Source organism: Lithobates pipiens, unplaced genomic scaffold (assembly GCF_037356315.1).
Source record: "Lithobates pipiens isolate NorthernLeopardFrog02 unplaced genomic scaffold, aLitPip1_a1.2 Scaffold_18, whole genome shotgun sequence".
NCBI classification, from domain to species: domain Eukaryota; kingdom Metazoa; phylum Chordata; class Amphibia; order Anura; family Ranidae; genus Lithobates; species Lithobates pipiens.
Genome location: NW_027507758.1, coordinates 633,526,247 through 633,546,884, shown reverse-complemented (window position 1 = coordinate 633,546,884; position 20,638 = coordinate 633,526,247). Strand labels below are relative to the sequence as shown.

At 44.8% G+C, this 20,638-nt stretch overlaps 1 protein-coding gene across 4 annotated transcripts in view; it reads right to left on the bottom strand.

The window, feature by feature from the left end:
* LOC143989592 (uncharacterized) overlaps positions 1-20,638 on the bottom strand; it is a 110,573-nt gene that overhangs the window by 6,407 nt on the left and 83,528 nt on the right. For 2 of the 4 annotated variants that reach the window (XM_077489800.1, XM_077489798.1), the window contains exons 2-7: positions 8,663-8,790; positions 8,451-8,574; positions 8,237-8,334; positions 7,935-8,147; positions 7,649-7,855; positions 7,384-7,525 (exon numbers count right to left, since the gene is read on the bottom strand). In XM_077489800.1, the coding sequence (XP_077345926.1) occupies positions 7,384-7,525; positions 7,649-7,855; positions 7,935-8,147; positions 8,237-8,334; positions 8,451-8,535 (745 nt within the window). In that variant the 5' untranslated portion in view covers positions 8,536-8,574; positions 8,663-8,790. Of the gene's footprint in view, positions 1-7,383; positions 7,526-7,648; positions 7,856-7,934; positions 8,148-8,236; positions 8,335-8,450; positions 8,575-8,662; positions 8,791-10,345; positions 10,419-20,638 lie in introns of those variants that run through there. The other 2 variants (XM_077489799.1, XM_077489801.1) reach the window with 2 other exon arrangements.

Sequence of the window (20,638 nt, the reverse complement as noted above, 5' to 3'; positions counted from 1 at the left end):
CTAATTCCTTGATAGTATCCAGATCCCCAGATTAGAAGATAGACACCGCCTGAAATTAGAAGCCCCTATATTGTCAGAAGAGGTATGCACGGGTATTAAAAACTTAACACCACACTCGGCCCCTGGCCTGGATGGATATTCTTTCCCATATAAAAAACCTTCTCCATAACACTTGCACCCTATATGGATCGCTTCTTTAACTCTCTATGACAGGGAGACCCACTAGAGAATGCGAGTAACTCAGCTTATATTTCTGTTAACCCTAAACCAGAATAAGACCCTAGTTCAGTAAGCAACTACCGACCGATATCGCTCATAAATAACGATCTGAAGATTCTGACTAAAATCCTTGCGGACCGCTTATCCTCTTTCATCAGTTTGTATGTCAATAAAGACCAAGTGGGCTTCATCCCTGGGATCCCTTCTCAACTCTAACTGGGATAATGACTCTCCACGACAAGGTTGTCTCCTCTCCCTAGACCTCCAAAAAGCCTTCGACTCTGTCTATTGGCCATATATTTTCACCACCCTGAAGCGTTGGGGATTTGGAGAATCCTTTATCAACATTATACATGCTCTATATTGAACCCCAGAGGCTCATGTGCGTCTGCAGGGATTTTACTCAGAATCCTTCCAAATTTCCAGGGACCAGACAGGGTTGTCCACTTTCACCCTTGATCTTCGCCATAGCCATCGAGACTCTAGCAATAGCTATTAGAAACAACTCGGATATTCACGGCATTAAATGTTACTCTCGGTCCCATAAATGTTCACTTTGACTTACTCCTCTTTGTCTCATCCCCTCTAATATCCCTCCCCAACATCTGCCAGCTTTTAGATGACTTTGGAAAAAAATCGAGACTACTGGTCAACTTCAATAAATCCCAGGCGCTCAACATTAATATCCCAGATACTCTGCTCACCAGGATTAGGGAGGACTTTAGATTTACCTGGAGCAACAAATTCATCACGTACCTGGGGATCAAGCTAACCTCCAAAATGTAACTCCTCTACCAGGCCAACTACCACCAGCTATACCAAAAACTAGAGGCAGACCTCTCCAATTGTTCGCAGTTTTCTCTATCTTGGTTGGGCAGAATTAATGCGATAAAAACAACATTACTCCTTTAGGGCACTTCCTATCCCCCTCTTCAAGGCCCATCTAAAACAATTCCAAAACAAAATTATTACATTTGTGTGGGGAGGAAGGGGTCACAGTCTTTCCAAACTGATCCTATTCTGGTCAAGGGAGGAGGGAGGCCTGTGCCTCCCGAACTTACTTCGGTATTTTCTAGCGGAACAACTTGCCCAGATCTCGGTGGTCTACTCCCATTGGGAACTACCTGACTGGATACACATTGAATTTATTTTGGTGGTATTTATTCACGACTCACTTTTTGTGATATAAGCGAAAAAGGAGTGGAAATTTGGAAAAAAAAACTATATTTTCTTATTTCTATTTTATAAGAAATCCAATAAAATCTAATTTTGTCATAAATTTAAGCCAAAATGTATTCTGCTACATGTCTTTGATAAAAAAAAAAAAAAATCAGTTAAGTGTATAATTATTGGTTTGTGTGATCACGGACATATGTACGCAAATGATTATGTACAGATGTGTGCAGGTGATAACGGACATATGTGTGCAGATAATCAACGGACATGTGATTTCAGTGGGACATATGTGGAGGGCATGTGTTTTTATTATTTGGGGACATGTGTGGGGACATGTGTGTGTTTACACTAGGTTGGTGATCAGTGAGTAAAAAGCTGTAAAAACAGCTCATACCCACTGATCACCAGCCGGCTGCAGCGATCTGCTCCCCTCTCCTCAGCGACAACTTCCGTGTGAGGAGAGGAGAGCTGATTGCCTAGCAACCGGCTGTTTGTTTACATCACATGACGGCTGTGATTAGGAGGGCCAATCACAGAGCGTCCAGGTGACACGAGCACGTCGGGATCGCGCCGCTGTGCAGGCGCACGTGCGCGCGTGTTCCCCCTTCCTTCTGAAGGATGTTCCTGAACATCCACTCAGAAGAAGAGAGCTCCCACCCGGCCGTATATGTACATTGGCCGGGTGCGAAGTGGTTAAGGGACAACAAGCAGCTGACATAGCCCATTACTCCTCTAAAACACTTATTCCAGAACCCGGCGTTCCCTCCACGATTAAACACGAGGGCCTTCAGATGGTGGCTTGATAAAGGTTTGTACAGAATAGGGCACTTCCTCAGACCCATGGGCCCACACCCTAAAACATATTACATTAACGACCTGGACATGCCACCATCGGAGCTCTTTCGCTATACCCAGATTTCCAACTTCCTCCACATTTTATGGAAAGCACATCCTGATAGTCCCCAAATCACATCATATGAACAATGGTGCGGTCAGGCCGATAAGCGGGGGGGGGAATCACAGTAATCTACAGGGCACTATCCTCCACTTGCTCCAAAACATCCTTTATGCTGGCTTGGGAGGAGGATCTTTCACAACAGTGGAAAATGGAGACTTGGAATAGAAACTTTTTGCAGTCATACAAAGGTATACTCAATTCTAGCCTTGCGGAGGCAAGTATAAAAATAATCTCCCAATGGTATTTAGTTCCCACGAGACTGGCCAAGCTATACCCGGCTACATCCCCACTGTGTTTTCTGGGGTGTGGCCTTAGAGGAGACATGTTATATGTATGGTGGGGTTGCCCCAGAATACGGAGATTTTGGAACAAAATTTTCTCCTGGATACGCAAGATTACCAAAGCCCCCATTCTGACTTTTCCCCTAATTGCTCTCCTTAACTTTCTGGTGAGGGCGGTGTCCAAGAGTACACAACGCTTGATTTTCTTTATCCTCCTAGGAGCCAAGCTAACTTTAGCTAGAGCTTGGAAAAAGCCAGCTGTTTCCGCCCTACTAGCAAAGAAAAAGATTTCCTGGATTATGACGCAAGAGAAAATAGCAAGTGTACTCCTGGACCGCTCAGAGAAATTTGACCAAATTTGGGATCCATGGGCCACCTTTATTAAAGTCTCGTTACACCCCGACCCCAACCCATCCTCTCTATCTCCAGCTCTTCCCTAGTCGTTCTCTTTCTCTATCACCTCCACTATCTTCTCTTCTTTTTTCTTCTTTCCTATTCTTTCTATTCCTCTTCTCCAAGGGTTGTGGACTTAGGCCCACATCCTCACTGACCCAGCCAATCCCGATGGTGGGTCAACTAGCAATAATTACCATGAAGTGTCCACATATGTTGTTTTGTTTTACTGATACTTCGGCAGGTACAACTTCTCACCTATCCATCTAAATGATGCTGTGTGCCTTGACATAACCTCTGAGTTAACTCAATTGGACTGCTTTGGACCCAATTACACCTCAGAGCCCTCGAAATAGGGGGGTAAGATCTACAGCCACAGCGTGATCCCTTTTGGGGTGGCAGGAAGGCTCTGTGGAACCCCTGAATCAGACTATTTCTTTAAAATTTTACAGGATGCATGGCTCTTAGTTTTCGCACCACAAGCTACCGTATATAATTTTACCACAAAAAAATGGGAAAACTAATTGACGAGTATAAGACTAGGGTTAGAAATGCGCAGCTACTGTAAGTGGAAAAGAGGGTCAACAATGCTCATTTGCAGCCTCACTGTGTCCATTTGCAGCCATAGGTCCCCCAAACATCAAACTTGGTAGTTAAGGGTTTCTAGATCCCCCCTAGTTGCAGCCACAATTTGGGGTCTCTGAAATGACATTGCTGCAGATGGAGACAGTTGACTGACTTTGGGGCCATGTATCTCGGGGCCACTTTGTGCTAGGAACCCCAGCTATGGATATGTTGTAGTGCTAGTTCCACTGGATTTGCACACCAAATTTAGGGTTCCTAGTACCAAGTGGCCCGGAGATACGAGGCCCCAAAGTCGGTTTGGAAAATGTCAAGCACTTTTCTGCAGCAGAGAATGACATTTTCCAAACCGACTTCGGGGCCCCGTATCTCGGGGCCACTTGGTGCTAGGAACCCCAGCTATGGATATTCCTAACACCAAGTGGCCCAGAGATACAAGGCCCTAAAATCGGTTCGGAAAATGTAATTCTCTGCTGCAGAAAAGTGCTTGACTCCAGTATAAGCCGAGGGGGGCATTTTCAGCACACAAAAAAAACATGCTGAAAAACTCGGCTTATACTCGTGTGTGTATATATATATATATATATATATATATATATCATTAACAATATATATATTGGTGATGGTATATTCCCGTTTCCTTCTTTCTCTTTAAATTAATCCCATTGTATTTTTCAACTGATGGTTTAATCCCTCTTTTAGCCACGTTGGCTTTCGCAGGACAAATGCTCCTACATTTGCTTTTGTAATGTGTATTCTCTCTTTAAACCAATAAAAATGTATTGAAATATAAGATGTAGAGGAGTTCACTAAACAAAATCACATTTAGAAAAAAAGAAATTGAAAAAGTTCAATTGAATTTAAAAATAACCAAACAAAAGCAAATTTAGACGGGATATAGCCGATTTAGAGAAGGACGAGGTATTTGACTTGACTATCCGACGAGGACGGAGCAAATCACAGGGAAGGGGACAACGTCAACAATCGAGATAACCTCAAACTAAATCCCATAGCAACTCAGATGACGAAATAGCAAAGACCGTCATTTTTTTTTAGCTCAGGAGGGGGTGGAGCCGATTATCGATCAGGCAACACCTCCAAAAATAAAAAACAAAAACTAGACCAAAAAACAAGAAACAACTAAAATCCACCAACAAACGAACCTACACGAGGAGTAAAAAAAAAAAAAAAGACATTGACAGCCTTGTCCTCTATGCATGTTGCCCAGAGAATAGACAACTTGAAGTGGTTACCGTAATTTGTCCGATCTTGACCTTACCCCGGATCAGGGCCATTTTTAAGGCAGGGCAAAAGGGGCAGCTGCCCTGGGCCCTGTAATTGTTGTGGGGCCCAAAGCAGGTGCCTCATACTTGCCAACTGTCCCAGTTTAAATTCCCTGGACCCTTGAAGTTTTAGCCATGTGCTGTGTCCCGATATCTCAGTGTGAAGTGCTGCTACTAATGCTGCCCAGCTCTGCCCTATTAGTACAGATGACTCACCTGCAGACCCTGTGTTTACATGTAAATAGCAGTGGTATTCATATGTAAATACCGGCGGCATTGATATGTATATCATGCCCCCCTGAGGTTATATTCACAGTAATCTCCAGTAACCAATCAACAAGCAGAAATCATGTGCTGTAACCTCTAGTAAGTAATCAGCGAGCTGTAATGTGTGCTGTAACCTCTAGCAACCAATCAGTGAGCGGTAATGATACACTGTAACCTCTGGCAACCAATTGCAATTGCTGCCTGATCTGATTCAGTAAACTGATTTTGAGTCTAGCTGCTATTTATTGTATGTCTCAGAGCAGGTGGAGAGCGAAACTGCATGGGGGGGGGGGGGCGCCCAAGAAAACTTTTGCCCAGGGTCCAATCAATATTAAAGACGGCCCTGCCCTGGATCATGTGAGACAATCCTGTCTGGTCCATGGTATACGTTAATCATATGTTTTGTTGATTCGGATTTAGTTCCTTCATGAACTCATGTAACTTGACAGGAGTACCCCTCCAGATCATAAGAACATCGTCGATGTACCTTAACCACGTATGTACGTGGTCACATCTTATTATTTATTATTTTATTAAAAAGATTTAAAACTACTCACAAGCGAAGTACATAAGACAGACAGCATAAAGTTTAAACCGGATATGGGCGTCACTTCCGGGTTCCTACGCGTTACGTCGTGGAGACTTCAAGTGCTTCCTGTCATGGTTATGCAATAGAGTTGTTCTGCTTACCTGTCTGCATGTGTTCATTTCTAGAGACCAGCCGAGCTTCACCTGACTGCTTTTATTTCCTTCCTCTGGCATGGCTCCCAGTTGAAGTCTCCACGACGTAACGCGTAGGAACCCGGAAGTGACGCCCATATCCGGTTTAAACTTTATGCTGTCTGTCTTATGTACTTCGCTTGTGAGTAGTTTTAAATCTTTTTAATAAAATTTATACATGTTTGAAATACTACACTATGGCGGTCCTCTTTAATCCATTTCCTTGAGTCTACCTGCCATTCATGAGGAAGTTAGAGAAGTCTCCCAAAGATTGTGTTACACAGCCGTTTCTGCAATCATCTTGATGTCCATTACTTATTTTGCTGTTTACCCACAGCAGTGAGGTAATTACATAGCATTTGCACTTTCTGCACGGACCATCACGGATGGATTGACTACCCAGCACGTTGCACGTTTTATTTAGTGTGTCTACCGAATTGCACGATTTGATCTGATTGTGTATGGGACATTTTAATCACGTTGGTCACTTGGATTTAATATTTTATATATATTTTTTCCTTCTTTTTTTGTACCTGTTTTTTTGCTCCATTTTATACCTTGCAACAAGTCTCACCCACTTTATATATATGTATTTTAGTCTATATGATAAACTTGCGCCTGTTTGCACATAAAGTCACTTTATGGTTTATGCACTAGTTATCACCTTAACTTATGCACAGATATCTGTCTTTGCTCCACTTTGTACATATTGTAATAAGTTTACACACTCTATATATGGATTTTAGTCTATATGACAAATTTGCGTCTTTTTGCACATAGAGTTATCTTATACACCAGTTATTACTATAAATATATGCACAGGGGCATTTTTTGATTTATTTATGCACAGTTGCACTTTATATGATTTTATAATCGCAGATTTGTGGCTTACTGCGATTATTGTATGGTTTGAAATTAGCGCATCACATTTTTTATTCTAATGTACAATATAAATTACTGTATATAGTGTAAGGGTCAGGACTCATAATATTGGTATTCAGTAATCAGTGGAAGATGAAATGTTTACATGAGACAAGTTGCAGAGGTCCCACACCGCTGCCTCCCATCTCCTGAGACTGCACTCAGTGACTTGGGTCTGAGACTATACAGACATATCCCTCCACCCGGCACAGCCAGCAGACAACAGAGCAAGTAACCCTAGGATAATTGCTCTGTCAGACATCATGCTAGACCTGGGCATGATGCAGAAGACCCACAGCACATGCCCAAGGTGCCTAGGTAGCGCAAAATGTATGGTGAAAAATCAAAACTTTGCCTCCAGCTGAACCCCAGAACCTCCATGAACCCAGTCTAGATACATAAATTGTGTCTGCAGCACAGAGAAGGAAGATTATCGGAGAGAAATCCAGGAATACAGGACGGGGAACACAGCTCAGGAAAGTGACCAGGGGATTACAGGCTGATATCACCCAGTCCTCACCCTACTCTGGACCAATCAGTGAGCAGTATGGGTGGAGGAATGTATTTAGTGTTAATGACCCACCTGTGCTGATCTCTGTAGGAGTGTCCTCCTCTATAAATGTCCCCGTTATTCCATCCTCCTCCATAGACTGCTGATCATCCCTCACATACCTCTCTTCTTCTTCTGATTTCACCTCAAATTCTATATCGATTGGATCTCCACTCTAAATCAAGAAAATGAGAGAGAATATCATCTGTAAATTATAAGATTTATTATTATGACATCACTTAAAAAATACACACATCATCTCTAGCAGTCCATGTTCTAGATGCTCCACCCCACCAACCTTGCAATAGTGAGGGATGGTGTGATCTTCCTGTGTGGAATCCCGGGAATACAGAGGACGGGGACATCTCTCTGGTGGGTTCCTGGTATTAGGTGGCTCCATCATATCCTTGTGTCCTTCTGAAAACTCCTCCATCACTCCATACTCCTCATCCTCCTCTTTATACTCTTCTTTAACATCAATATTATAATCCCTGAGGTTTCCACTCTGAATATATAATAAAACATTCATTGTAACAATCATGCTGTATATAAATCAGAACTACCAATAATTGTCAATCACCTACCTGATGATGGTGGGGGATGGTGTGATCTTCCTGTGTGGAATCCCGGGAATACAGAGGACGGGGACATCTCTCTGGTGGGTTTCTGTAGCTGGATGTCTCCACCATGGTGTCCTGGTACAGATCTTTGTGTTCTTTTAGAGACTCCTCATCCTCATCATCCTCCTCTTTTATCTCTTTTTTACCCTCAACTTTAGAATCTCTCAGGTTTCCACTCTGAATATATAATAAAAATGACATCAATGGTAACAATGCAGATAATGTACAGATCCTAATGATACTATCAGTGATTGTTCCTCATCTACCTGATGATGGTGGGGGATGGTGTGATCTTCCTGTGTGGAATCCCGGGAATACAGAGGACGGGGACATCTCTCTGGTGGGTTCTCCTTACTGGATCCATCTGTAGGAAACACACACACTGACTGAATACATTGTTTCTATGTGTTTATCAGATGATGGGGGATCTAGGTGGAGCCTCCGTACTGCTCTCTCCTTTACAATAAAGTCTCCTCTTACCCGGTGATGTGAGGGGCGGCTGATTGTCCATCATGACGTCCTTGTAGAGATCCTTGTGTCCTTCTAAATACTCCCACTCCTCCATGGAGAAATAGACAGTGACATCCTGACACCTTATAGGAACCTGACACACACAATGATACAGTCACCATCCAGACACATCCCTTGTCTGTTACTGGATAATGTCCCAGAATTCCCAGAATCCTCCTCACCTCTCCTCCATCATCTCTCTGGTGACTTCTAGAATCTTCTTTGTATTTCTCTATTCTATCAGGGAGGGAGGTGGAGGCAATGTGATGGTCATATGATCTCCAGACTTCACAGGAGGAAAACTCTAGATCTGAACACAAATAGCAAAATCAAATGATATTCCCAGAATCCTCCTCACCTCATCATTCAGGTTTGCATTATATTAAGGCCCCACTTCAGACTGAGGTATAATTTACCCACACAGGACCCCCACACTATGCAGGATAAAAGCTTGTTGCAGACATTCTGACATCATTACATACAATGCAGGACCAACAGTCCTACTTTGCTAGTGAGGATGCCAAGGGTCCGCCCACATCCTAAGAGCACAAGGAAAAAAAACAAAACAAACAGGTAGAGAACATTAGGAGGAGGAGTTGTGAGGTCAGTGTGATGTCATAGTGACATATAGACTCTGGATCAGGGAGGATACAAAATCAATGATTTTTTTTTTTAAATAATCAGATTTGTTTTATTTAAATCATTTTTTTAATGCTTATAAAATGTATTTTAATAAAATGCATTTGGTGTAAAAATCTAAAGATAGTTTTCCATATAAGATACATTTAAAATGTTGTTTATTTAGCATGGAATGGAGCTTAGTTAGGTAGCATGAGGCTGTATATTCTGCAATATTTTCATTTTTGGTGAACTCATTCAATGAATCCAATTTCTGCAAGCTGAGATAACATGCACTGCATCAATGCATTCACACAAATTCACAGTAACCATGAAATAAAACAACGTTCAGGAACATTACTTCATCCCATTGTTTTACAAATCTATGTACACTACAAACTGTATGATTGAATCGGTTCTGATATCACCATTTTACTAACCCGACAGCTTATTATTCTAAATGGGAAACTTTCTTTTTGTTTGCAAATATTAAAGAGCCCCTGTCACTTCAGATCCATCATGGCGGCGCCTGTTAGCGGCATCCACTCACCTGCTGCCTCCACGTCCCTCACCTTGTTGTGTCACTGCCCCATCACCAGCCATCCCATTAAAGTGAATGGAACTGTCGTGAGCCAACAGCAGGTCAGAGGAGGAGCCACTGCGGGACGGAGATGACAGTTACTTTTTAAAAATTATGATTTAAATCAAATCCCCCTGCTCTGGATGGAGGAACATTGGGAGGAGTAGCTGTGAGGTCAGTGTGATGTCATAGGACATATAGACTCTGGATGGAGGGACATTTGGATGGGGAGATTTGAGGTGTCCTCTGTATGAGGTTCCCATGCAAACCAAATCATTGTTCCTGGGTGTGTCCTTCCTCTCCTAAACTGAAGAGTGAACTCTGACCTTTACCATACAGAAATCTGTCAGGAATGTGTGAAAGTAAGCTCTCATGTGATCAGGTGACGTGCGGAGGAATGGAGTGTAAATAGCAGACAATTTTCTCCAGAGATCCTAATGGTGGGGATGGATTTTGCGGAGTTCTGGTGCCAAGTTTTCACCCCCCAGGATCACTGCAGGTGTGGAGAAAAGCTGTGTAAGAGGATATGGAGGAGAGATGTGTGGATGGGGGAATCACTTAAGTTTTTTCTTCTCATCCCACTGACTCAACCACGTATGGCCAGATTTGGAAGGAAGATATATTAATCATTATCTGATCCCCATGAAGGGGTTAATTTAAGTATTACCTCCTCTGCCTCCAGATCCAGCAGTATCTTCTCTCTACGTCCTTCCAAATGGGATGTCTGCCAGTACCTGACATCACTTCCTGTCTGTATTCCATAGAGACTTCCTGTCTGGGTAGAGGTGAGATCACCATCTTGTGGAGCTCAGAGGAACTGCAGCTCAAGAAACATCTCATAGTGTGAACATGGCCTTGTGCTGTGTGTATGTACTGTATATCCTTCCCCTTCCTCTCCTCCCTGAGTGTGTTTGAAGAGGTGGAGCTCTGAGTGTGTATGAAGAGGCGGAGCTCTGAGTGTGTATGAAGAGGCGGAGCTCTGAGTGTGTATGAAGAGGCAGAGCCCTGAGTGTGTATGGAGAGGAGGAGCTCTGACTGTGTATGAAGAGGCGGATCCCTGAGTGTGTATGAAGAGGCGGAGCTCCTGCTGGAACAGCGGTCAGAGGAGGAGGAGCTCCTGCTGGAACAGCGGTCGGAGGAGGAAGAGTCTAGGAGGGAGATGAGAGAATGCGCAGCAGACTTGCAGGAGTGAGCGAGGAGGATCCGGTTCCTTTGCCATCGGAGGTGAGGAGAGTGTGAAGGATGTTGGTGATTTTGGTAGATGAAAAGCTACCAGAGTCACCAACTCTGCCAGCTTAGTGTATTTGTGATGATTTATGTGCACACACAATAGGACAGCGCTGTGACACATAATGCTCTTCTAGTTGATAAAGGGAATACTTACCTTTGTTACAGCAGCAGTCTGGTATAAGTTATTTCTGTAGGTATTTGAGTTGTTACACATAGCGCGGGTTTTATTCTATTTATATTGGGGACATAATTGGCCAAATTTGGGGATCAGGAGCCATTTCCACCCTTTACTCTCAGTTGGGGCTCTTTGTATCCATATAACAGATGTTCTACATGACTAAATCTGACATCAATTTTACTGCAAAATCAAAGGGGCCAAAATGTCTCCCCCGAGCAGTAATACATTTCTATTCCCCTTGGTGGGAGTGGAGATGACCCATCTATAAGGATATACAGTACATACACACAGCAGAGATTTTTTTTTCCGGGGGGGGGGGGGGATTGCAGTTCCTCTGAACTCCACAAGGTGGTGATCTCACACCTGCCCAGACAGAAAGTCTCTATGGAAGACAGGAAGTGATGTCAGGTACAGACAGGAAGTTCCGAGTGAGAGGTGAGTCGGGAGAAAGTAGAGAGGAGACATTACTGGAAGTGGCAGCAGAGGAGGTAAAAGGATCTTATTTTCTGTTTACACCCAGTAACCCCCGTCATGTCCGTCCTCTTCCTCCATAGTCACTGTGATGTCTTTTATCTCCAGCAGATGATGATACACACATATATAGTGTGAAAATGTAGACTAACCCCTTCAGGGGGAATCAGTTGATGATGAATATATCTTCCTTCCAAATCTGGCCATACATGGTTCAGTTTTATCGTTCATCCAGCGGGATGAGAGGAAAAAACTGAAGTGATTCCCCCATCCACACATTGGAGGGCGATGGGGGAATCCTCCCCGCTGCACTATTGTATTCTGACAATGGGGGGCGCTCCTCCGCTCTCAGAATACACAGATCAGTGATGAAGCTATTGGCTGCAGCCGCTGATGGAGTGACTTTTATCCGGCAGTGACCACACATGGATGGAAATGTGACCGATCCCTGCTGAACCAGCTGAATTTCCATGTCTCTATGATCACCATAAGCAACTTCCTCCCCTCCCCCTGATCTCCTTCCTTATTTAAGTCATGCTGAGATCATCTCCCATTGGCTGAGCAATATTCTCATTTGTCTCTGAGCTCCTTCTTGCTATTCCTCGTCCTGCCTGTTGTTTCCTTGGATCGATTTTCTGTGTAGTGACCCCGGCTTCATCTCTTGGATGCGCTCGTCTGTTGCTTGTCCTGACCTTTATCCTGATTCCTGGATCTCCTCCTCATCTCTCCTCCATATCCTCTTACACAGCTTTTCTCCACACCTGCAGTGATCCTGGGGGGTGGAAACTTGGCACCAGCACTCCGCAAAATCCATCCCCACCATTAGGAGCTCTGGAGAAAATTGTCTGCTATTTACACTGCGTTCCTCCGCACGTCACCTGATCACATGAGAGCTTACTTTCACACATTCCTGACAGATTTCTGTATGGTAAAGGTCAAAGTTCACTCTTCAGTTTAGGAGAGGAAGGACACACCCAGGAACAATGATTTGGTTTGCACAGGAGCCTCATATAGAGGACTCCTCAAATCTCCCCATCCAAATGTCCCTCCATCCAGAGTCTATATGTCCTTTGACATCACACTGACCTCACAGCTCCTCCTCCCAATGTCCCTCCATCCAGAGTCTGTGTCCTATGACATCACACTGACCTCACAGCTCCTCCCAATGTCCCTCCTTCCAGAGTCTATATGTCCTATGACATCACACTAACCTCACAGCTCCTCCTCCCAATGTCCCTCCGTTGGGCTTTTTTTTACTGATGCAGTCTGACTGGAGATAACTACTGTTCTGCTCTTTTAAAGATTGCCTTTAAGTCTATCGTTGCTGGGGAGCACGTTGCTGGGGTTCTCACCTTTAGTGTTTCTTTCTCCAAGTGAATCTTTATACTTTGATTGATATGCACTTCAAGCTCTGCCTCATCTGAATGTTTAATCTGAAGATTTCTTATTTTTCCCTCCACAGGTATGTCCCAGCTGAGTCACATCCACCCATAACTGGAAAACTGGAAACTTTGCTGTCACTGTGTCTGTGTGTATTTTGTTCTGTCGCCTTCACCATCTGTTCCCTGTCTGCATCATTATGATGTTTGTGTTGCTCTGTCGTGTCTTACCGAAGTTTTATGTGCTGATCTTATCTTTACATCGCTGCTGGTCTGACTTTAGGATGTTGAAGGCCTGCTCTGATTGTCAGCCATCCTTATGTTATCTCGTGATCTATTAATTAACAAAAAAAACACCCCAACCTTAACAGTATAAAACTAGAGCACCCTTATGGGGTCAGCACATTGCTGGGGGTAATGTTGTTGTGGTTCTTTCCTTTAGTGGTTCTTTCTCTAAGTCAGTGATTCTCAACCAGGGTTCCTCCAAAGGTTGTTAGGGGTTCCTTCAGAATTGGACAATTTCTGCCTCTCAGATTAGTTCCCACCGACACCATTGATCTTTTTAGCTATCTGTAAAGAGGTAACTCTTCCCAATGACTGCAAGTGTAAGGACCATTCTTCCCAGTGACCATCACACTAATGTATCACGAGTTAAGCCCTTGTACACACGGTCGGAAATTCCGACGGAAACTGCCCGATCGGACCATGTTGTCGGATAATCCGACCGTGTGTGGGCTCCATCTGACTTTTTCAGTCGGAATGTCCGACCAACAACGTTTGAGAGCTGGATATAAAATTTTCAGACAACATGATCCGATCGGACTTTGTTCGATCGTTTGTAGAGAATTCTAATCGGACAAAGTGCCACGCGTGCTCAGATCAAATTACGAGACCAAAGCTATTGGCTACTAGCCTGAGCGTAGTCCCGTCGTAATGAACGAACGTCATCACGTTCTGAACGATCGGATTTTCCAACAACTTTGCAAAGCTATTGGCTACTAGCCTGAACATAGTCCCGTCGTAATGAACGAACGTCATCACGCTTCGAACGATCGGATTTTCCGACAACTTTGTCCGACCGTGTGTATGCAAGACAAGTTTCGGAAAAAATCCATCGGATTTTGTTGTCGGAAGGTGAGACCGTGTGTACAAGGGCCTATAGATTTCAAATTTTTAGCAGGGGTTCCCCTGAGACCGACAAACCATTTCAAGGGTTCCTCTGTGTTGAAGAGGTTGAGAAAGGCTGCTCTAAGTGATTCTTTATACAAGTGAGATGCATTTGAAGCTCTGCACTTCAGTGATTGCACAAAGCGAACATACATAGCAAACTGCGCTGAAAAGCACCAAACAGGCTGTGGGTGACCCGTCTCTCTATTAAACGCTCCTTCCACTCTGTAACATGTGTTCTCTACCACTTCTGTCCTCCTTTCCTCCACCCCTCTGCTTATAAATATATATATATATATATATATATATATATATATATATATATATATATATATATATATATATATATATATATATATATATAATCTCACCCTCCTTTCTGCCCTCTCCCTATTACTGCACTCACCAACTCTTGCTCATTCTACACCCACATGCTGATAAAGCCTCCAGGACGCTGGGGCATGTCCCTTCATATAAATCACACTCCCGCATTACTTCTCTCACCCTTCTGCTTCTCCTAATCTCTGGTAACCTATCCCCAAACCCTGGGCCTCCATTTAACTGTGCCCAACGCTCCCATCACCCCACACCCTCTGGCAGCAGCCGCAATCCACAGAACTTGGTTTCCATTTCTATTCTTCCTAAACCAGCCTCCCTTCTCCTGTAACAAAACAACTGGCCACTGCCCACACCTATAACTGACTTTTACAGTGAGGAGCACATGGAGGGCATATACATATCTTCTCCTGCGCCCTCTGGAATGCCCGCTCTGTCTGTCACAAACACACCTCCCTCCACAACCTCTTTATCACAAATTTCTTTACCCTACTTGATATTACCGAAAAACTGGCTTCATGAATCTGACACTGCTTCTCCTGCCTCCCTCTCCCATGGTGGCCTTCTCTGGACTCACTCCCCCAGACCCAGTGGATGGAAGAGAGGTGGAGTGGGAATCCTTTTAGCCCCTCGTCTACACATCCACCCTGGGTCAGGTGATAGCCTCCCATGGCTTCCACTACCATTTATATGCTGATGACACCCAAATCTATCTCTCTACCCCTCAGCTCACCCCATCAGTCTCCCCACACATCACTGATTTACTAACAGACATATCAGCCTGGCTGTCAAACAATTTCCTCAAACTGAATCTATCTAAAACTGAGCTCTTAATATTTCCTCCCCCATGTGCCCCTCCCCTGACTTCTCTGTCAAGATCAATGGCACATCTACCAGTCTGTCCCCACATGCCAGGTTGCGGCTCCCTGGTTAGTGCTTGCCTCGACTACTGCAACTGCCTCCTCATTGGATTACCTTTACATAGAATATCCCCCCTTCAGTCCATAATGAATAAGTTTTTTTTTTTACCTTGCTATTGGGGCACTTGGAAAGGCAGGAGGAGGCAGAAGGGTCGGTGGGGGATCAGAGGAGGATCAGGGCTGCTCTGCCCAAAACTGTTACACAGAGCAGGTAAGTATAACATGTTTGTTTAAATATAAAAAAATCCAATGTTTACAATGACTTTAAGGGATCTGTGCAGGGAAGATCATATATATGAGCAGGGCTGTCCCAGGAGCCCCCAGCCGCCCATTCAGTTCACGGGATGGGTGGGGGGGCAGAGACTAGAGGTCAGCTGACTGTTGAGGAATGTGAAGTGGGAGGGGCTGGAGGAGACCCTATCTCCTGATTTCGGCATAGGTGTCACTGCTGCGAGACACCACGAAGTCTGAGACACAGTGAAGCCTGAAACACAGTGACCCCCCCCCCACCAGCACTGCCGCTGATCCCATCTCCCTCCGCCCCCCCCACCAAGTAAGAGAAAGAATAAGAGAAAGAACAAGAAAGAGGGATGGGAAAAAAGAAATTAGGATAGAGAGAAATAAAAGGGAAAAAAAGGAGAACAAAGAGAAAGAGTGGTACCTCCTAAAATGTACCATAAGGGGTTTTAACCACTTAAGCCCCAGACTATTTGGCTGTCAAAAGACCAGAGCACTTTTTGTGATTCGGCACTGCCTCACTTTAACCAACAATTGCGCGGCCGTGCAACGTGGCTCCCAAACAAAATTGACATTCTTTTTTTTTACCACAAATAGAGCTGTCTTTTGGTGGTATTTGATCACCTTTACGGTTTTATTTTTTGTGCTAGAAACAAAAAATAGCAATTTTGAAAAAAAAAAGCAATATTTTTTACTTTTTGCTATAATAAATATCCCCAAAAAATATAAAAAAAACATGTCTTTTCCTCAGTTTAGGCTGATATGTATTCTTCTACATATTTTTGGTAAAAAAAAAATCACAATAAGCGTTTATTGATTGCTTTGTGCAAAATTTATAGCGTTTACAAAAATAGGGGATAGTTTTATGGCATTTTTATCAATATTTTTTTTTTTATTAGTCATTGCGGCGATCAGCGATTTTTATCGTGACTGTGACATGGCGGACACATCAGACACTTTTGGCACGATTTTGGGACCATTCACATTTATACAGCGATCAGTGCGATTAAAAATGCGACTGTCAGTGAAGGGGTTAACCACTAGGGGCTGCTTTAGGGGTTAAGTGTGTCCTAGGGAGTGATTCTAGCTGTGGGGGGAGGGACTATGTGTGACACGAAACTGATCACCGCTCCCGATCACAGGGAGTTGTGATCAGTGTCCTGTCACTAGGAAGGATGGGGAAATGCTTGTTTACATCAGCATTTCCCTGTTCTTCCTCTCCGTGAGATGATTGCGGGTATCCCAGTGGAAATCGAGTCCGCGGGACCCGCGATCACTCTCATGGAGCTTGTGGCGGTGCGCCGGTAAATCGCTTCTTAAAGGGCAACGTTCAGGTATGTTAAAGCGGAGGTCCACCCTAAAGTGGACCTTCCGCTCATCGGAACCCTCCCCCCCTCCGGCGCCACAATTGGCACCTTTCAGGGGGGAGGGGGGTGCAGATACCTGTACAGTACGGGTATCTGTACCCACTTCCGGGATAGCTCTCTGCGGAAAGGGGCGTATATTACGCCCCTTTCCGCAAGTGCCTGCCCCTTCCCGCAAGTGCCCCGCTGCCTGCTGGGAAAACACACAGATCCCAGAGGCAGCGGGGACCGTCCTTATTGCGCAGCGCGGCTCGCGCATGCGCAGTAGGGAACCGGGAAATGAAGCCGAAAGGCTCCATTTCCTGATTCCCATACCCAAGATGGCGGCGGCAGCACCCGAGATACGATCTACAGATCGGCTTCGGGTGCCGCCATCGCGGGCGCGCTGGACAGGTAAGTGTCACTATTTTAAAAGTCAGCAGCTGCAGTATTTGTAGCTGCTGGCTTTTAAAAAAAAAAAAAACGCGGAGTCCTGGCAGACTCCCGCTTTAATATGCCTGTACATGCCCTTCTGCCAACGTATACTGGCGTGAGCCAATCGGCAAGTTTACTGTTTCTTTTTTTTTTTTTCATTCATTGAAGTGTATTTTTCCCCAAGAATTGCGTTTGAAAGACAGCTGGGCAAATACAGTGTGACATAAAATATTGCAGCAATTGACATTTTATTCCCTAGGGTCCCTGCTAAAATATATATAATGATGTTTGGGGGTTCCAAGTAATTTTCGAGCAACAAAATTGGATTTTTTTGTATTGTACCGTAAATCCCTTTCTCTGTAATTCACCGACCGACACAGCTCCTCTCTGTAACAAAATGGGTTGTTAGCCCTATCACTAGGAGATACTAGGCCAGTGAAGGCGAACCTTGGCACCCCAGATGTTTTGGAACTACATTTCCCATGATGCTCCACTACATTGCAGAGTGTAAGAGCATCATGGGAAATGTAGTTCCAAAACATCTGGGGTGCCAAGGTTCACCATCACTGTACTAGGCAAAGTTGTAATACACCACTTCAGAACTCTTAGTTCCGCCCAGGGGGGAGGTCCCTCAGGCTACAATCCCCCACACTCTGCACCAGCAGCCTCAGTACGTCAACAAGTAGTATAAAGTAAAGAGAAAAAGGAGGGGCGGGTGCTGTGTCGGTCTGTGAATTACAGAGAAAATGATTTTACGGTGAGTATAAAAAAATCCTATTTTCTCTTATATTCACTGACCGACACAGCTCCTCTCTGTAACAAAATGGGATGTCCCCAAGCAGTGCTAAACGAGAGGTGGGGAAAAAAAACAGCATAAAAATCCACCATGGCAAGTGGGAACTAGTGAAACTATACCCACAAAAAAACACAGCAGTGCATGAAAAAATCATCATGCACAATGGGGTATCCTCAACAGGCGTGATCCCCAAGACCGCAGCGAATGCGGAAGTAATGCAAACAGTGCATTCATTTAACAGTACTGCGTTTTTATCGAAAAGCCAGGAAAAAAACATGGATTGCATAGTCAATTGCAACTACACGGCCGCCTGCAAAACTTTGCGGCCAAAACAGGCATCAGCCGATGCACTGACGCCTACCTTGTGGAACTTGGTAAACGTATGGACAGACGACCAGGTCGCCGCTTTACTCACCTGAGCGACAGACGTTTGGTGTCGGAAAGCCCAAGACGTTCCTATTGCCCTCGTAAAGTGGGCCGTGACCGGAAAGGGAGGCACCTGCCCCTTCAAGGCGTAGGCTTGGACTACAATCTGTCTGATCCACCTGGAAATGGTGGCCGACGAGACCGCCATACCCTTCTTTGGACCAGCCACCGAAACAAACAATGAGTCTGACTTCCGAAAGGGAGCCATGGCAGAAAAATACACTTTCAGAGCCCTAACAACATCTAGAGTGTGAAGGGCCACCTCCTTAGGGTGCTTCAGCTTAGGACACAGAGAAGGTAATACAATGTCCTCATTGATATGAAAAGCCGATAACACTTTCGGTAAAAAGGACGGTTGCGGACGCAACAACACCTTATCCCTATGGATAACCAGATAGGGCGACTTGCAGGACAAGGCCGCCAGTTCTGAAACCCTCCTGGCCGATGTGATTGCCACTAGGAAGACCACTTTCTGGGAAAGAGTCAACAAGGGAATCTCGCTGATATTTTCAAACGGTGGTCTTTCAAGCGCCGACCAGGTTCAAATCCCAGGGGGGTAACGGTGGACGCACCGGAGGGACTACATGTCGTACCCCCTGGACAAAGGTACTCACTAAGGAGTACGAAGCCAGGGGTCGTTGAAAAAAGACAGCTAAGGCTGAAATTTGTCCTTTGATGGTGCTTAACCTCCCAGGCGGTATGATTCAGTCTGGAATTAGGTGCTGAAAGCGGTACAATTATTTTGCATGGAAATCTGGCGTTTTTATTTTGTAGTCCTGTAATTCTTAGGAATAACGCTCTTAAATCTCTTCAAACCAGAGTCTAGCAGACATCCCGGGTATGATAAAGTTTATAATATAATAAAGAATAATAAAAATGATTCAATAATGTAATCAAATCCTAAAACACTGAAAAAGGGACACTTTTTGGTTGCTATGGACAATCTCCAAATTCCAGGCAGAAAAAACTGTATTTATAATATAAAAGTGCATGCAGGGCATTGCACAGACCACTAGGGACAAAGGGGGTGTGTAATTTTTAATACAGCACTGTAATCTGTAAGATTACAGTGCTGTGTGTGTTTTGTGTCTTTTTACTTTTTTGAATTTGCCGCCGTTCTCCGCTCCAGTGCGCTGTAACGCCGCAGGGAACGGAGCTCGGCGGCATTCGGCACTGTGAATCAAGCGGAGGACAGCTTGATCACACAGCGCGGGGGACATCGCTGGATCCAGGGAACAAGGTAAGTAACTCTCACTGTGTCCTCCTCTGCATCCAGCAAAGCGATCCCAAGTCTGGCTCGGGGGTTACCGCTCCTGTTAGTAAATTCCCAACCTGAGCCAGACTCGGGATTACCGCCAGGGAGGTTAATGACAATCTCTGGCCAACTCCTTGCTGGAGAAACAGCAGGATCCTGGATATGGCAAAGGAGCGCGGATGCCATCCTTTCTCCTCACACATGGAGATGTAGGCCTTCCAGGTACGATGGTATATCTTCCGAGAAGATGATTTCCGTGCCCTCAGCATAGTTGGAATCACCGAGTCTGACAGACCCCGGTTCCTCAACACCTGGCTCTCAATAGCCATGGCGTTAAAGCCAGCGATGGTAGGCAGGATGGAGAATTGGACCTTGAGATAGGAGGTCCTCTCGCAACGGCAGTCACCAGGGAGTGTCTGCCACCAGGCGCACCAGGTCTGCGTACCAAGGACGCTGGGGCAACTAGTATTACTGGGATCCCCTCGGCTTCCACTCTGCGAAGCAGACCTGGCAACAGTTTCAGTGGAGAAAAGGCATAGATCAGCTGGTACTGATCCCACAGAGCCACCAGCGCGTCTGACGTGTCTGCCCGTGGATCTCTTGTCTCCTGTACATGAACCTCGGCACCTTCCAATTGAGACGGGTAGATCCACATCTGTTGTGCCTCACTTCAGGCACAGCAGCCTGACTATCTCTGGATGCAATGCCCATTCTCCTGGGTCCAGCATCTGTCGACTCAGATAGTCCGCCTGCCAGTTCTCCACTCCTGGGATGTAAATAGCCAACA